This window comes from Plectrocnemia conspersa, unplaced genomic scaffold, assembly GCF_051122295.1.
Source record: "Plectrocnemia conspersa isolate PC_06_02 unplaced genomic scaffold, ASM5112229v1 ptg000014l, whole genome shotgun sequence".
NCBI classification, from domain to species: domain Eukaryota; kingdom Metazoa; phylum Arthropoda; class Insecta; order Trichoptera; family Polycentropodidae; genus Plectrocnemia; species Plectrocnemia conspersa.
In genome coordinates, this window is record NW_028277178.1 from 5017943 (window position 1) to 5032346 (window position 14404).

Sequence of the window (14404 nt, forward strand, 5' to 3'; positions counted from 1 at the left end):
TTCCCCATTCCTTCCCTAGGGACACATTTTAATGATTTTAACTTTCCTAAAAATATTTTTAACTGTAATTATTCCACGCAGATAATTTATAAACGCTAATGCTTTATAAACTTCAAACATTGACTCCTCTAATAAGCAGTATCAATAACATTTGTTGACTCGTGATTAGACAAGTTAAACGTCAGGTGCAGCTTTTTTTTTGTGAATAAATCTCATGAGTAATTTCGTTATTTTCTAATCATTGCTTTCCTGTGAGTTGTGATCGAGCACACTAGGGTCATTGTACGATAAACATTTGTGGTATTTATATGAAGTTTATTTTGTCTGGCAGCACTTCCGCTTAACTAGTCTCAAGAGCAATAAGCACGGCTACTCTTCCTTAAATTACTGTATAGCATATTATATATATATCTACATGCACAAATTGAATTTTATTTATCATAATCTCACACTACTCCACATATTTAATATCAATAAAATGCACCCTTTGCAGCAATCATTCTATCTCTTAGACACAATGGTATACCGTCTCTGAATGTTTGAGCTCGTTCTTTCTGTCCCGCCAATATGAATCGAGTTTTGTATACAAGTAATCAGTAAATAAATGTAAAATTATCAACACTCGTCGACGCAACAGTTCAATTATTTCAAGCCAGAACTAGAGTAATATTTTATTCACTTTCATTTCCATCGAATACTTATGTATATCAGAAGAATAAATGAGATAAAAAATTTAATCTTTATATATAATTGAATCATGACATTCAAAATTAACTTTTCTTTTATTTTATGGTTTTGACAGTGAAATAGTGGATATGCGAGGGTAACTGTATGCAACTATTTTAAAACCAATATGGCATATGGAATTCGAATCTACAGTACAGGCAAAAAAATATTTAAACAGCAAAATAATCGAAAGATTCTCGTCAAAATATTGAGATACATCACAGATTCCAAATAAAATCTTTGTATGAGAACCGTAACAGAATAAATAAATTTAGCATATTGTTACGTCCGAATGAGACGCAAGGAAATTTCAATATAGCCCAGCGATATGCAATATATAGGCAACAAAATTATTTACAAAGTTATAAATTGAACAGTAACGATGCACCTAAAAAATACTTTGCCGCCATCGAGTATCATCCTCAAGAAACTTGGGATACTAAGAAACTACAAAACCAAAGACAATCGTTTAATAATAATAATATAAAAGGAGTTACTAAGAAGCATTAAAACACTGTATATGATACTAAATATTCATATTCGAGATAAATAGAATAAAGACACTATGTACATTCATACATACATTATAAAAAGAGAGGAGTTTTTTAAATTATATATTTTAATCACTTACGCTAGTCGTTATAAAATAATATATATTTATATATATATATGTATATGAAAACATAAAAAAAACTACCAAAGACAAGTGAGAAAATAAGATCAAAATGCACATACACCTTTGTCGAGTCAAAATAAATATGTTTATATATAGTAAAAATATTTTGCAATGTAACAATTTTCATATATGATGTATACACAAAGGAAACAAAATCTAATAGCTATGCTAATATAACACATTGTAAATATTGTCGGTCATAAGAAATAAACTAAGAAAATCATCATATAATGTGTATTATAATAATAATTTATATATATATATATATATATATAATTCGAAATTAACAATATACATATATAATATATTCTTATACTTTAAACATTTTCATTAGCACACACCCAAAACAAATATATAATATAAACAGTGATGAAATTAGTATATTATTAAAATTGTCGCAAACATTGACGTGTTTCTAAGAAGTAAGGCAACCGACAGACTGGTGCAGTTCTTTATTCCTATTTACGACACTTCAGCCAAAGCCGCAACGATAAAGCACAATCGTCACCGGCGTTCCGCAACTAACAAACGATTGACGCAGTCAGCATATACAATCAGCGATTCAATATCCGCAATTTCTCCACGATTCAAATTAAACAAGACAACACAATAACGTAATCCGAAACAAATTAATTTAAGTATTGATTTTAAAAACTGGAACACACTAGTCAAGCAATTTAGTATTCAAGTGCTCGGTAGATACTAAATCACTTGACACATGTTCCAGTCTCAAAGTGGTTTAACTCTTTTTATATGTTTATAGTTAAAATGAACAATGTTTGAAGAGTCGGAATGTGTGTACTTAACGACCAAATGTATGCTTCATACAAAGTTGATCTAGATAGATGGTTAGCATGAGCAGTTGTCCTTGGGCACCGGTTGGTCGCTGAGCGGTCTTCCCGTTTGATCGGGCTTGTGTTGGACGCCGGACTCCGCTGCGTTCAGATCGAGCCGACCGTCTTGGATGCTTTGGTAAATCTTTTCGGCGGTTTCGAGGAATGCCTCTTCAACATTTTGACCCCTATAAAACATTTAACGTTATAAATACTCTATACTGTACGATTAGGAGTAATAATAGAATGAATTACGTCTTAGCGCTGGCTTCGACGAACATTAATCCGTTATCGTCGGCAAACTGTTTCGCCTCTTCGTATGTGACATCGCGTTGTCCCTCCAGATCGGCTTTGTTTCCGATTAAAAATATGACAGTGCTAGGATTTGTGAGATTTCTAGTGTCAGTCAACCAACTGCTGAGATGGTTATATGTAGATCTGTAGGATATAAACACCAAAATATTAATTATATTATGAGGAAATTTAAAATAATATAAAGACTTTACCTGCGAGTTATATCGTAAACCATTAAAGCTCCAGCAGCACCTCGATAGTAAGATCTCGTCACCGCTCTGAACCTCTCCTGGCCGGCAGTATCCCAAATTTGCAGCTTGATCTTTTGTTGTGAAACACTTATGATTCTAGTTCCAAACTCGACACCGATCGTATGGGGACAATCAGCCATAACTATAAAAGAATTTAATGATTGAAAAATAAATTTATATTTTACAAGAAAGCAGATGATTACAATGTTATGATCAACATATCCGAAAACACGTTTGAAGCTACGCTAATAGAAATAATTTAAAAATATCGAATGTGATAATTGGTTGAACTAATATTGAACAAATGGCAGCCAGTGCATGTATATAACTTTAAAAACGTCATATATAAATAACTAATTATTTAATAAAAATATTCAGTTTACATTTACAAAGAATATAAATATATAAATTGACACTATCCATTATTTTATATTATAGATTAAGTTATTTTTTTTCACTACTGGCCAAAAATCCCGTGCAATGGCGCGAACAAGTGTTCTTGCTCCAGCGCAGCAAACAGGAGTGAGAAGTATTAGAGTATGAAGCCTAATCTTCATATTAGCAGTTTATTGAGTTTTTATCCTGCCTAAAATACGCAATCGTTGGCTATCTGGCAAATTGTGAGCGCTTTTTAAACCCAACTTTAACAAATTTTTTCATCGGTATGCTCCTGGGCAAACATATCGTTAAACTATAAATAATAGTATACATAAACGCTTTGGATGTCTTCGGTTGTTTTGTCTATTCTTTTATATCTAATTTATTTATTGCAATTCACTTTAAACCTATTTTATTGATATATAAAATTGTGTTCAACTTATCTCGGCCATAATGACCTTGTAAGATTCAAAAACACAATCGACTACTTCGAACACTTAGATTTAACTTTTATGTTTATGTTCTAGCAAGACAGCGATAGAAACTGTTGTGTTTTTTATGGTGTTATATATTTTTATAGTAAGACAATATTTTATTTGTAGCTTCTGAATATACTATAAAATGAATATTAAAATTAAATTACATTTTTTCTCTGTAAACTGTTGTAATAGGCACGACTTGCCGACTCCCATATCACCGATGATGATGTATTTGAATATATACGAATAATTATAAGGTCCCGCAGTCATCTTGAATCTGAAACAAAATACATTATCATTATAAGGATGAGTCAATTAGAAGATATGTAAGATTTTATTGTTTTTAATATCATTAAATTTTCAACAACAAAAATATTGTATCTCCAGATCGATTTTTATCATACTAAAAATTCTTATCATACTAAAGTATTTTTAAATGCATGATTTATATATAAATTTGATTTTTTTCTTCTTTATTATACGAATATTAAGGATAGAGTGGCTCTTTAAAGTAAACGATTCATTTAACCACAATCTATTGTACTAGCGTTTTTGATTATCTTTCTATTTTATCTTAAATGAGCAACAAATTTAATTATTACGACTTAAACAAATTGCACAAGATAAGTCCAAAAAACAATTCATAACAAATCATATTTTTCTCAAATTAATTATAGCATTTATCATAATAACTGTTAATTTTTAACTACAAATAAAATGGTAATTCCATATAGTAAGCAATGTGAGTGCTAATTTAAAACGCTACAACAATAAATAAGCAATAAAATGGACTACAACTCGTTGAATCAAATACGGTTGATTTGACTTTAAAAATCGAAATTCTTATTTAGTTGAAAAAGTTGATAAGGAAAAGAAAGTCGTAAATTGAAAACAACAAAACACACAGCTGTCAGATGTACCTTGATATAATTTTCATTATTTAAATGGCCATGAAATCAACCAGAATTCTCAGAAACTCTTCATGAATAAATGAATGAATATGTTAATTCACAGTTTACATTGTCTCAAATTCTAAATTCAGCTTTTAATTAATTGATATAACTCATAACTCTCCTTGGTTCACTATAGCAAATTTTTAAGACAAATCCAATTATTTTTAAATTTGCAAGTAATGACATCGTTTGAAAGAATTGTAACAAATTAAAAACATTATATAAATAAACAATTATGTATACTATGGAATAACAATAATTAGCGATAGCCCCAGCGACTTCATATATAATGATTAAGTTTTTTATCTCGATTATTCTTCTGACATGTATACGTATTCAATGAAAATTATTGTGTTATTGTGTCTACAAGTTATACTTATTTTACATTTACTTACTGATCACTTGAATGTGAAACTGAAGAGCAATGTATTATTGTATTACCGAAACAGGAAGAAAGAGCTTATAAACATTTATATATAGTATATCATTGTGTATAAGAAATGCCTAAGAAATATAACTTTTGCCAAAGGGGGCAATGAGTTATCACAAGTCACAATAGCCTTTGTGTAATGGTACCTCTTCACTCTCTGGAAGTTACCGAACCCAAATGTCTACCGAATATGGTCAAGGTCACCGACTTCCGAGTAGCGTCCACACTGCTCCCAAAATATTTCGATTAAAATCGACTATGAAAATTTAAGCGCAGATAAAAAAAAAAGTTGCTCTGTAAAGCTGATAATTTTTCGCAACTCGTACATTGGGCAATTATTATTATTTTATTTTAGTACAGTGAAAAATTCAAACCATTGATTGTGATAAAGCAGGTAAGTGTTTCATAGCTCTTTCTTGCAATAGCTGTCATATTAAACACACAATATTATTTTGAATAAGTACCATTTTTTAGTACTTTTTCCTATATTTTTTTTTTAATTTTGAGTTCATTAGTTATATTTCCCACCACTTTTTAATCTAGATTTTATATACAATATATAGCTTAGGTCTTTCTCTTTATGATACATGTAAAATTGACTGCGGATTTTTGCGGTTTTTAACACATTGCATACCTTAAAAATGGGACGGGGCTTAGTCGCGAAAGTTAGGACCTAAATCTTTTAAACCATTATAACTTTTTAAATAGGTAACATGTTAACGTCAAATTTAAAATACAGTTTTGTAATTTTTTAATAATATGGTTAGCGTGATAAAATCAGTAAACGTCAAATTGTGGATCGCGTACTAATAAAATAAAATAAAAATTTGTTTAGAATCACCAAATATACACATATTTAAAAAAAAACGATACCGAGTATGATAAAATGCTAGTCAAATACTTTTTCTTAATACAAAAACAGCAAATTTGTGACATATACAATTTTTTTTTTACGCTGCGCGGCGAAATTCGCACGACCGTTCAACACGGAATTCCTCTTCCTCAGACCTACAATTAAAGAAATACTTTAATACTTGTATTTTTTAACACTTATAATATTATATATTTGACTAAGAGCACTTATGGAATCAACTAAAGTCGAGAAATAATTTTGGCCGTCCAGATCGGGCAAATACCACACAGTGCAGCGATCGTGAAGACGCCCATATTGAAATTGAACCGAGACACTCGTTCTATCTCAGTTTGCGAAAAACCATATCATTATCTCTCTCACTCTCGTCACTTAACACACGAGAGAGCGAAAGGGGAAGTATTTCGCCGCTTGCGCTCGAAAGAACATCCGACTACTATTTCTATTGCTCTCGGAATTTTCGGAGGCGCTCGAAGCTGGCGAAGTCGACCTAAATTACCCCCACTTTACCTCCCGTTCGCGGTAACCTCGGAGAACTTCCGAGAGATTTTAGAGCGGGGAGAACCGAGCTCGACCGAAGTAACTCCGAATTAACACATTATATTCTCCGTCCTTGGCCAACCGTCGCCTACTTTCGGAGAGTGAAGTGCAGGCATAAAAGATAAGCAAACAAGTGCATCAGATACCAAAGAATGTGTTTTTGTGCAATGAGACGATGGCCAAAAATAAAAACTGAACACAAATGGTCAAATACATTTAATGCCAGAGCTGAAAAATCGGCCCACACTACTAATGCAAAAACTGCGGCGGGCAAATTTTTCGACCCTGCGCTTTAAAAAATAAATTTAAACCTATTCGAATTTTTTGTCATATGTAAGCTTCTTCAAAGTAAAAGGGATACATTTCCTCTATATTAGGCATGTCCAGAGGTCGGCAAAGTGCGGCTCCTACAAATATCTACGAGTATTCGCACCAGATTTAAAAAAACAAGGAAATATGGAGCTCTAAATTCGAACGTCTTTGTGTTGATTTGGAAAATTATAATAAAGTTTTGCTAAATTAATAAATGGATTTGACTCTTAATTTTTTTTTAATCGTTGTAATGTACATATTTAGCTCTTTGGCTAATATGTTTGCCGACCACTGGGCATGTTTAATGTATTTTATGATGTTTCCTAGTATTTTTATGTTTGTGACAAAGCAAGTAGTGCAAAAATTTTTAATCACAATGAGATGCCGGATGAAGCAAAACAGGTATCACAGAGATGTATGAGGGGAGACCCAAATTTAACGAGATTTTCTTTATAACCTTTTTATTTTTCAATATTTACATCAAATTTTGATCACCTTCAAAGTACTCTCCATTGACCAATATGCACTTATTGAAACATTTTTTCCATTGTTAAAAACAGTTCTGGAACTCGCATAATAAGATGTCTTTTAACCCCTTCAGCGATTTTTGTTTTATCTCTTCCACAGTCCCAAAAGATTTTTCTTTTATGTCCCTTTTGATTCTAGGGAACAAAAAAAGTCACAGGGTTTTAACTCAAAAACTGCCTCACAGACAACGCAGTGTGAGCCAGTTCATTGTCATGATGGAAGAACCCTGTGTGCCAAAGACCCGCCTTTTTCTTCTTGATGCTCTCTCTCAACTTTTCAATACCTCTATGAAGAATGAGACGATCTTTACTGACGAGGATCTTAATTTTTTCAATGTTGTCGTCAGTCCTTGTAGTTAAGAGGAACCTGGTACTAGGTTATTTTTCAATCGTCATTCCGCCCCTTTTAAAACGCCGCGAAAACCGGTCGTAGACCCGAGCTTTACTCAAAGCATCATCCTTGTAAGCCGTTTCAAGCATTACAAGAGTTTCCGTGGCCGTTTTCCCAAATAGAAAACAAAATTTTACCACCGAGCGTTGGTTTCAAGGTCAGCCAAGTTTTGGTAAAAAAAACGAATGGGTACTCTCACGGCAACGTCGCATACTGACTCATACTGGTTCCCTCTACAACACTTAACCATCCAGAACTATTTCGCCTAACGTCCCTCCCTTCTATAACCCGAGTCTCGCTACTTTTGGGTCCCCCTTCGTATATCTTTCACCAATTTACACATTTAAGTCCCTATTTAGATATGTTACCCAAAAGGGATATTTTATATTCATTACCTCGCCCAGTGGCGGATTTAAGCACTTTAAGGATTTAGACGCTCGCCTCAGGGGCCCTAGTATTTTTAAAAAATATTTTTTTGATGAATTATTATAGTTTTTCTATAGCAATCCAATACGACAGCATGTAAGTTGAATCATTTTTCGTAAGATAAAGCATTCGTTATTTTACTAGAACACTTAATAGTATCCTTGAGCTTGGTGTGATTAATTGTTTCTTTGAAACATCACAGACAATAATAAAAGTCAATGGGGCATTTATGCACCCAGCAAGTGAACACATATTTCTAAGAATGCAAGGCTTTTGTCCTCATTTTTTAACGAAATATTTTTAGTCCACATAAGTTGTCCTAAAGTGGATAAAAAATATATTGCGACAAAATATTTCAATTACTATATTACGGGCGGATTAATCATTCATATACGGGCGATCGGTATATAATTTCCAATATTTTAAGCTATGAAGCGAACATACAAAAAAAAACTGAAGGAAATAGAGCAAATCTTGCAAACCAAACAAAATCTTTGAATGTGATTTTTCAAAAATAAATTTAGAACAATGTATAATAATTAGAAAAAATGTAAGAGAAAGAGAAGATATCTAAGAACAAACAGTAGAATGCGAACAAATAGAAGAAACTCGAAAGCAATCAATAGAGATAGAAGGCAACAATGAAATACAATTGGATTTTCCTCAAGAATCGCTTTATGGCCGGAGATTGTATCTGATAAAAGCTATTTTTTAATTTATAAACCATGCAATATTGGAAAAATTACGTCACTGAAAGTAGAACATAAAGACAAACATAAGACATACTTCAGAAATATTTTTAGTTTCAAGGTTAACGGTACTAAAGAATTTCGCAATGGTCAATTTTTTCAGAAACTAGTAAATGTATTTATTTTTATGTGTATAATTTTTTTGCACAGTAATACTATATTTATGACAGGGTATAACTAATGTAAATAAATAATGATAGGAAAAGTTGAAATCATATAATATGACTACCTAGTTAAATTATATTTTCACTGCTAAAAATATAGATACTTTCCCTAGTGAGAGATAAGGGCATGCGGTCCGCATGTACATATCTCTCACTCACTCTCGAACGAGAGCAAATTATTACTCATGGGTAACAAAAGGGAGTGGTATTTATTCTATAATACATACAAATAAGAATAAAAATTATTATATAGTATTCTCAAAATTAGCACACATCTGTAATTTTTATTTGAACATCATTTTCATATCATAATAACATGAATATTTGACTACAATTGTTCAATTGTGTGCATGCATGTGTTTAAAAAACTATTGTATTATTGTAATAACATTTGTAGTCATTATGTGATTAAATATATACGAATAATTGTAAATACTGGCTGAGTGAATTCTTTAACATTTTTTGTAATCCTTGAACTAATATACCCATTACAACGAATTATTGGCTCTCAGTATTTTTTTTATCACTATGAGCTTTTCGTACAACTGAAAAGTTTGCAGATAAGTTTATAAGAAATACTCCTTCAAAATAAAAAAAATAGTTTTCAAAAAGGTTTAGCGTTTATAATTGACGAGTTATTTTTTTATTATGGAATAATATAATATTTTAAAATGTACAAGAAACGACGACAACCAAAATATTGGCTTTCTATTGTTTATTATATTAAATAATATGTTATAAGATGATGCAATTTAATTATTATTAGCTTTATTTTGCATTAAGTGTTTAAGAATAAAGTTTTGAAATAATAACAAAAATTGCAAAAAAAAATTTTTATTATTTAATGTTTAATTTATAACGAAAATAATTTGGCCTTAAGTACTAAATAAAAATAAGTTATTTTATTGAAGAAAAGCGGAAAGAAACGACACTTTACAATAGATAATTGCCACAAGTGGCTAGGGGTTGTTACAAATACAACATCGACATAAATATTTGCACACAATGAGTCATATTGTACAATGACAGATGGAGCGCACTTGAAACGAAGGTCAACGAACGATCTTGAAAATGAGTCATTCGGCCAGTGAGGTGCGCCTAGGGGCGAATCCGCGGGGCGTTCGCTCGACGATAAGCGGCCACCGTAAATCCGGATCGATAACAAAACGAAAGCAGTGTCAATTACCAGTTATGTCGGAGGCCTTGTCGTGAAGGGGCGCGGGGGACGGATCGATGATGTGCGGAAACCGGCCGAATTCACTCCAGAGCTGATTGGAAGCGCAACTTGGCGCCCGCTGACAGCGCGCTGACAACTCGCCCACACACACGCACGGAAACACACACACAAACTGACAATGTTGACAGCGCTCAAAACTAATGCGTGCTTCCCCGAAAGGAAGACCCGCTCTTATTTTCTTTTTGACCCAAAATACTTACAAATAAATAAAAACTAATAAATAAAAACTAATAAATAAACAAATAAAATACAGAATAATTTTCAAAGAGTATACATATCAAATAAACAAAAATAATTGAGCGACCGAAAGGAAACAGTCATTGTTGTGGAAATCATTATTTGATTGATTTTTCTCTCTGAAAGAAAGTTCACTTACACTGATTACAAACAGGGCCGCCCTAGGTTATTTGGCGCCCCAGGCATAAACTAAATTTGCGCCCCCCCCCCCTCTATTAATACTTGATTAGCGCAAAAGTAAAATTCAAATTATGGGAGCCGAATTTAGATGTGTTATGGCCAAAACTGGTCGGCGCTAGAGTGGCATTGCGTGGCGTGTTCGCTCTCTCTACCGGCAGGCTTGTAAGGGTTTGGACGCGTGCCGTCGCGCGTCCGCCCCATTCTAACCATGTAAACACCGTTAATCGTTAAATAAATTTTACTGCAGCTGCTCAATCTGTGTCTCATTGCCACCCGTCACCAACAGCCCCTAAAAAATTAAAGTAATAATATATTATATTTGACACCATGCTCTTTTTTGCGATTGTGGGTATTTAAGAATTTATAGCTTATTTTTCGTCACTATTTTTTACGTGTGAAATAATTTAAGGAGTACACAATAGTGTATAAAAAACTAATATCAGATTATATATTCTTTAACAATATTGTTTGATAATTCTTAGTGAATATTGCGCCTTTATTTGGTATCACGGCGCCCCACAAGATCTAGCGCCCCAGGCGATCGCCTGTACTGCCTGCCCCTCGGGCCGGCCCTGGGTCAGATCAAGCATCAAGACCAACATTGATCGTCTTATTAGTGATTCCTCAGCAACTGATTTTATTCACTTAATCACTCCATATTTATAGTAAAAATATAATTCGATACACGTCGGAATAATGGTAATTACATATTAATGCGCTAGACCTGTAAGTAGTTACATACAATTTGTTAATTTATTCGTTCCTATGTGAATTTATTTTTAATTTTGATTATAAGGGCATTGCATCCGATACTAGTGGTCATCATAATTACGCTAATTTGCGTTTAACAAAATTTATATGTTGTTCCCCACAAACCCAAAACAGATGAAACAACTTCTTAACATTCTTCCCACATGTGATTTATAGCTCCTACCCCTATTATCTACCAGAGGTGAATTAATATGGTTGTCATCTTAGAGTTGCTGATAAGTTCATCTGAAATATGTGTTTTAGCTAATGTTAAAAGTGTTCTAAGACATCTTAAGACATTTGATGCAGTTCCACAGTTTTAGTGTACAGGAAAACTTCATAGCATTAGTTCTTCTTAGACCCAGATGTATCAGTTACCCGACGACGCCTCTCAAATCTTTTATATTATTTTATTACATAATAATATGTATTATGAATAGTCTTGCATTGTTGATGCAAGCATTATCTTCCAGTAGACCGAAGAAAGTGCATTGAAGTTTTCTGAAATTGCAACATGAGACCCTCAGCAATAGGTAATATTTCTAATAAAAATATTTTTGCTTTATACATAATTTATTTTATATAAATAGAAATTATTTCTAGCACCATATCATATTGATAAATCTGTAAAATTATCTTTTTAAATTAAATTTTTTTTAAACATGAATGAGCATTCATATGCTTTAAAAGACCTGTTTGTGTTTTGTACACTTTTCTACATACACTACATTCCTTGTAAGAAGAGTTACTATGAATTTTCATATGCTGTGAAAAACCGTTTTCATTCTTGAACGTTTTATTGCAAATGCTACATTCAATATCATGAGAATTAACGTGAATTTTCAAATGTCTCGTAAGAACATATTTACTCATAAATATTTTTCCACATATGCTACATTTATTAGCAGAATAATCACTATGGTTATTCATGTGCCATTTGAGATTACGCTTAGTTTTGAATGCTTTTTCACACATGCTACATTGAAAATCGCAAGAGTCGTTATGGATCCTCATATGCCATGTGAGGTAACGTTTTAGTTTGAACGCTCTTTCGCATTTGCTACACTTAAAACTGTAAGATTCGCTATGAATTTTAATATGCCGCGAAAGAGAAGCTTTACACTTGAACACTTTTCCACAATAATCGCATTCATAATTAAAAGATAGAATATGCACTTTCATGTGGAGAAAAAGGTAAAGTTTAGTGTTGAATACTTTTTCACATTTGGAACATTCGTAGCAAGAACCTTTGTGAATATTCATGTGATGAGCAAGTCCGTAACTACTCTTAAATGTTTTCGGGCAAATTTTACATTGAAAGTCGCAAGAATCAATATGAACTTTCGTATGTCGGATGAGATTATAATTAGACTTGAATAGTTTACCGCATTTGCTACATTCAAAATTACTTAATTCACTATGAACATTCATATGCCGTGAAAGAACATATTTACTCGTGAATACTTTTCCACATTTGTCACATTCGTAGTCACTATGAATATTCATATGTTGTGAAAGAGTATATTTGTTCTTGCATAATTTACCACATTTATCGCATTCATAGTCATGAGATTTTTTACTAAATTTTTTTTGGCACTTGCTTTTTATCATATTTGTACACTTTTGATTTTCAAGGTGCTGTATAAGATCCTCGTTTTGTACAAAGGATTTGTGACAATGCAAGCATGTAAACCGTTTATCTCCAACGCGATGTAGTTCTCTTCCTTGTTTCTGAAAAATGTGCTAAATTGAAATTGTATTTGTTTAATAGCAAACACTATTAGTCATTACCTGTGTTTCCAAATAATCATCCGAATGTTGATAAGGTAAAATATTCATTGCTATAGTTTTTACGTCAAGAATATCTTTTATATCTGGTGTTTCTGAAATGATACATTGATTGGTAAAGCAAATATAATGTGCGATATTATATTTACATTTCTAACCTATTTCTAGCATGTCATTTGCTTTGCTTATATCACATTCTTGAGTGTTTTCATTGTATACTTTTTCTTCTTCATACTATAATAAAACAATATTTTATTTTATTATGATATACTAAAGGTGAATATGTATCTCATTTACCTCAATTTTACATTCAATCTTGATGGAATGAAATGTTCCATCAACGTTTTCAATACCTGGTTCTATAAAAATATAATGTGAAATGTTATTTTTTCTATATTCACATATCTCTAAATTTATTATATTTCATTGAGATTCTGTCACTTTATTTTCAGATAATGTTATTATAGACATACAATTATATTATACCATTGAATGTTTTTAAGAATGACCAAATAAGACATGTCAAAATCAAAATACACATAACTTGATACCTTTTTTAATAAAATGTGGAATTGACATTGTAAAGATTCAATAATAATCAAGTGTCAAGTAATTACAACAAACTGACGCACCCGATTATTATTTTTTGGTCTAGATATAGTTTAATTCTGAGCATGATGACATTTCATGTAAATATTCAGTGAAAACGATCGTTTAAATTAAGTTTAGTTATTATTAGTTGTTTTTTCGCTTCATATAAAAAGTTGTTCTTTATATTTCATTTTGAGGGTAGTGAATGCCAAGAAATGTTTTTATGAAAAAGCTCCATTTTATATAGAATTTAAATATGCTTATAGCGTAAGAAAACATTCAATGCCAAATTATTGAACGTCACATAGCTAAATATATGTTTTAGTTACCTTAAGTGAAAATCGACTTATGCATCTGATCGTCGATAACTACAATTTCAGGTAAATTTTAAATTAAAAATTATTGTGTAGGTTTTTATTAACTACTAAATGCTACAAATTTGCGTTATAAATTTACAATTATTTATATTTACGTGACGACGATTTATTTCAAATATTGGACGTAGTTCTGCAGAGAAGTTCACGAATAGTGTTGGATGGCCAAAATATCATCTGTTCCGCTCGCGTTCCAAAAGGGTCGGTCTTGGCTCGCCTTCTGCTATGATAGATGCTCCTGGCGTCC

The 14404-nt window shown here is 32.0% G+C and overlaps 2 protein-coding genes across 4 annotated transcripts; both read right to left on the reverse strand.

Moving 5' to 3' along the window:
• Positions 1–1621: 1621 nt before the first annotated feature.
• Rab14 (RAS oncogene family member Rab14) lies at positions 1622–10351 on the reverse strand. Its single transcript, XM_088204136.1, has 5 exons — positions 10187–10351; positions 3802–3914; positions 2742–2922; positions 2491–2673; positions 1622–2423 (listed from the first exon to the last, which is right to left on the reverse strand). Exons 2-5 carry the CDS (start codon positions 3905–3907, stop codon positions 2252–2254), a joined length of 642 nt encoding a protein of 213 aa, XP_088060262.1. The 5' UTR covers positions 3908–3914; positions 10187–10351; the 3' UTR covers positions 1622–2251.
• A 1607-nt stretch (positions 10352–11958) lies between these two features.
• On the reverse strand, positions 11959–13845 carry LOC148226033 (uncharacterized). 3 transcript variants are annotated; one of them, XM_088203765.1, is made up of 5 exons: positions 13744–13845; positions 13490–13551; positions 13351–13426; positions 13196–13287; positions 11959–13147 (listed from the first exon to the last, which is right to left on the reverse strand). In XM_088203765.1, exons 1-5 carry the CDS (start codon positions 13769–13771, stop codon positions 12050–12052), a joined length of 1356 nt encoding a protein of 451 aa, XP_088059891.1. In that variant the 5' UTR covers positions 13772–13845; the 3' UTR covers positions 11959–12049. The 3 variants fall into 3 exon arrangements, with proteins under 3 accessions (XP_088059891.1, XP_088059892.1, XP_088059893.1); XM_088203766.1 differs by having other exon boundaries at positions 11959–13135; positions 13744–13840; XM_088203767.1 differs by having other exon boundaries at positions 13666–13795.
• Positions 13846–14404: the final 559 nt, after the last annotated feature.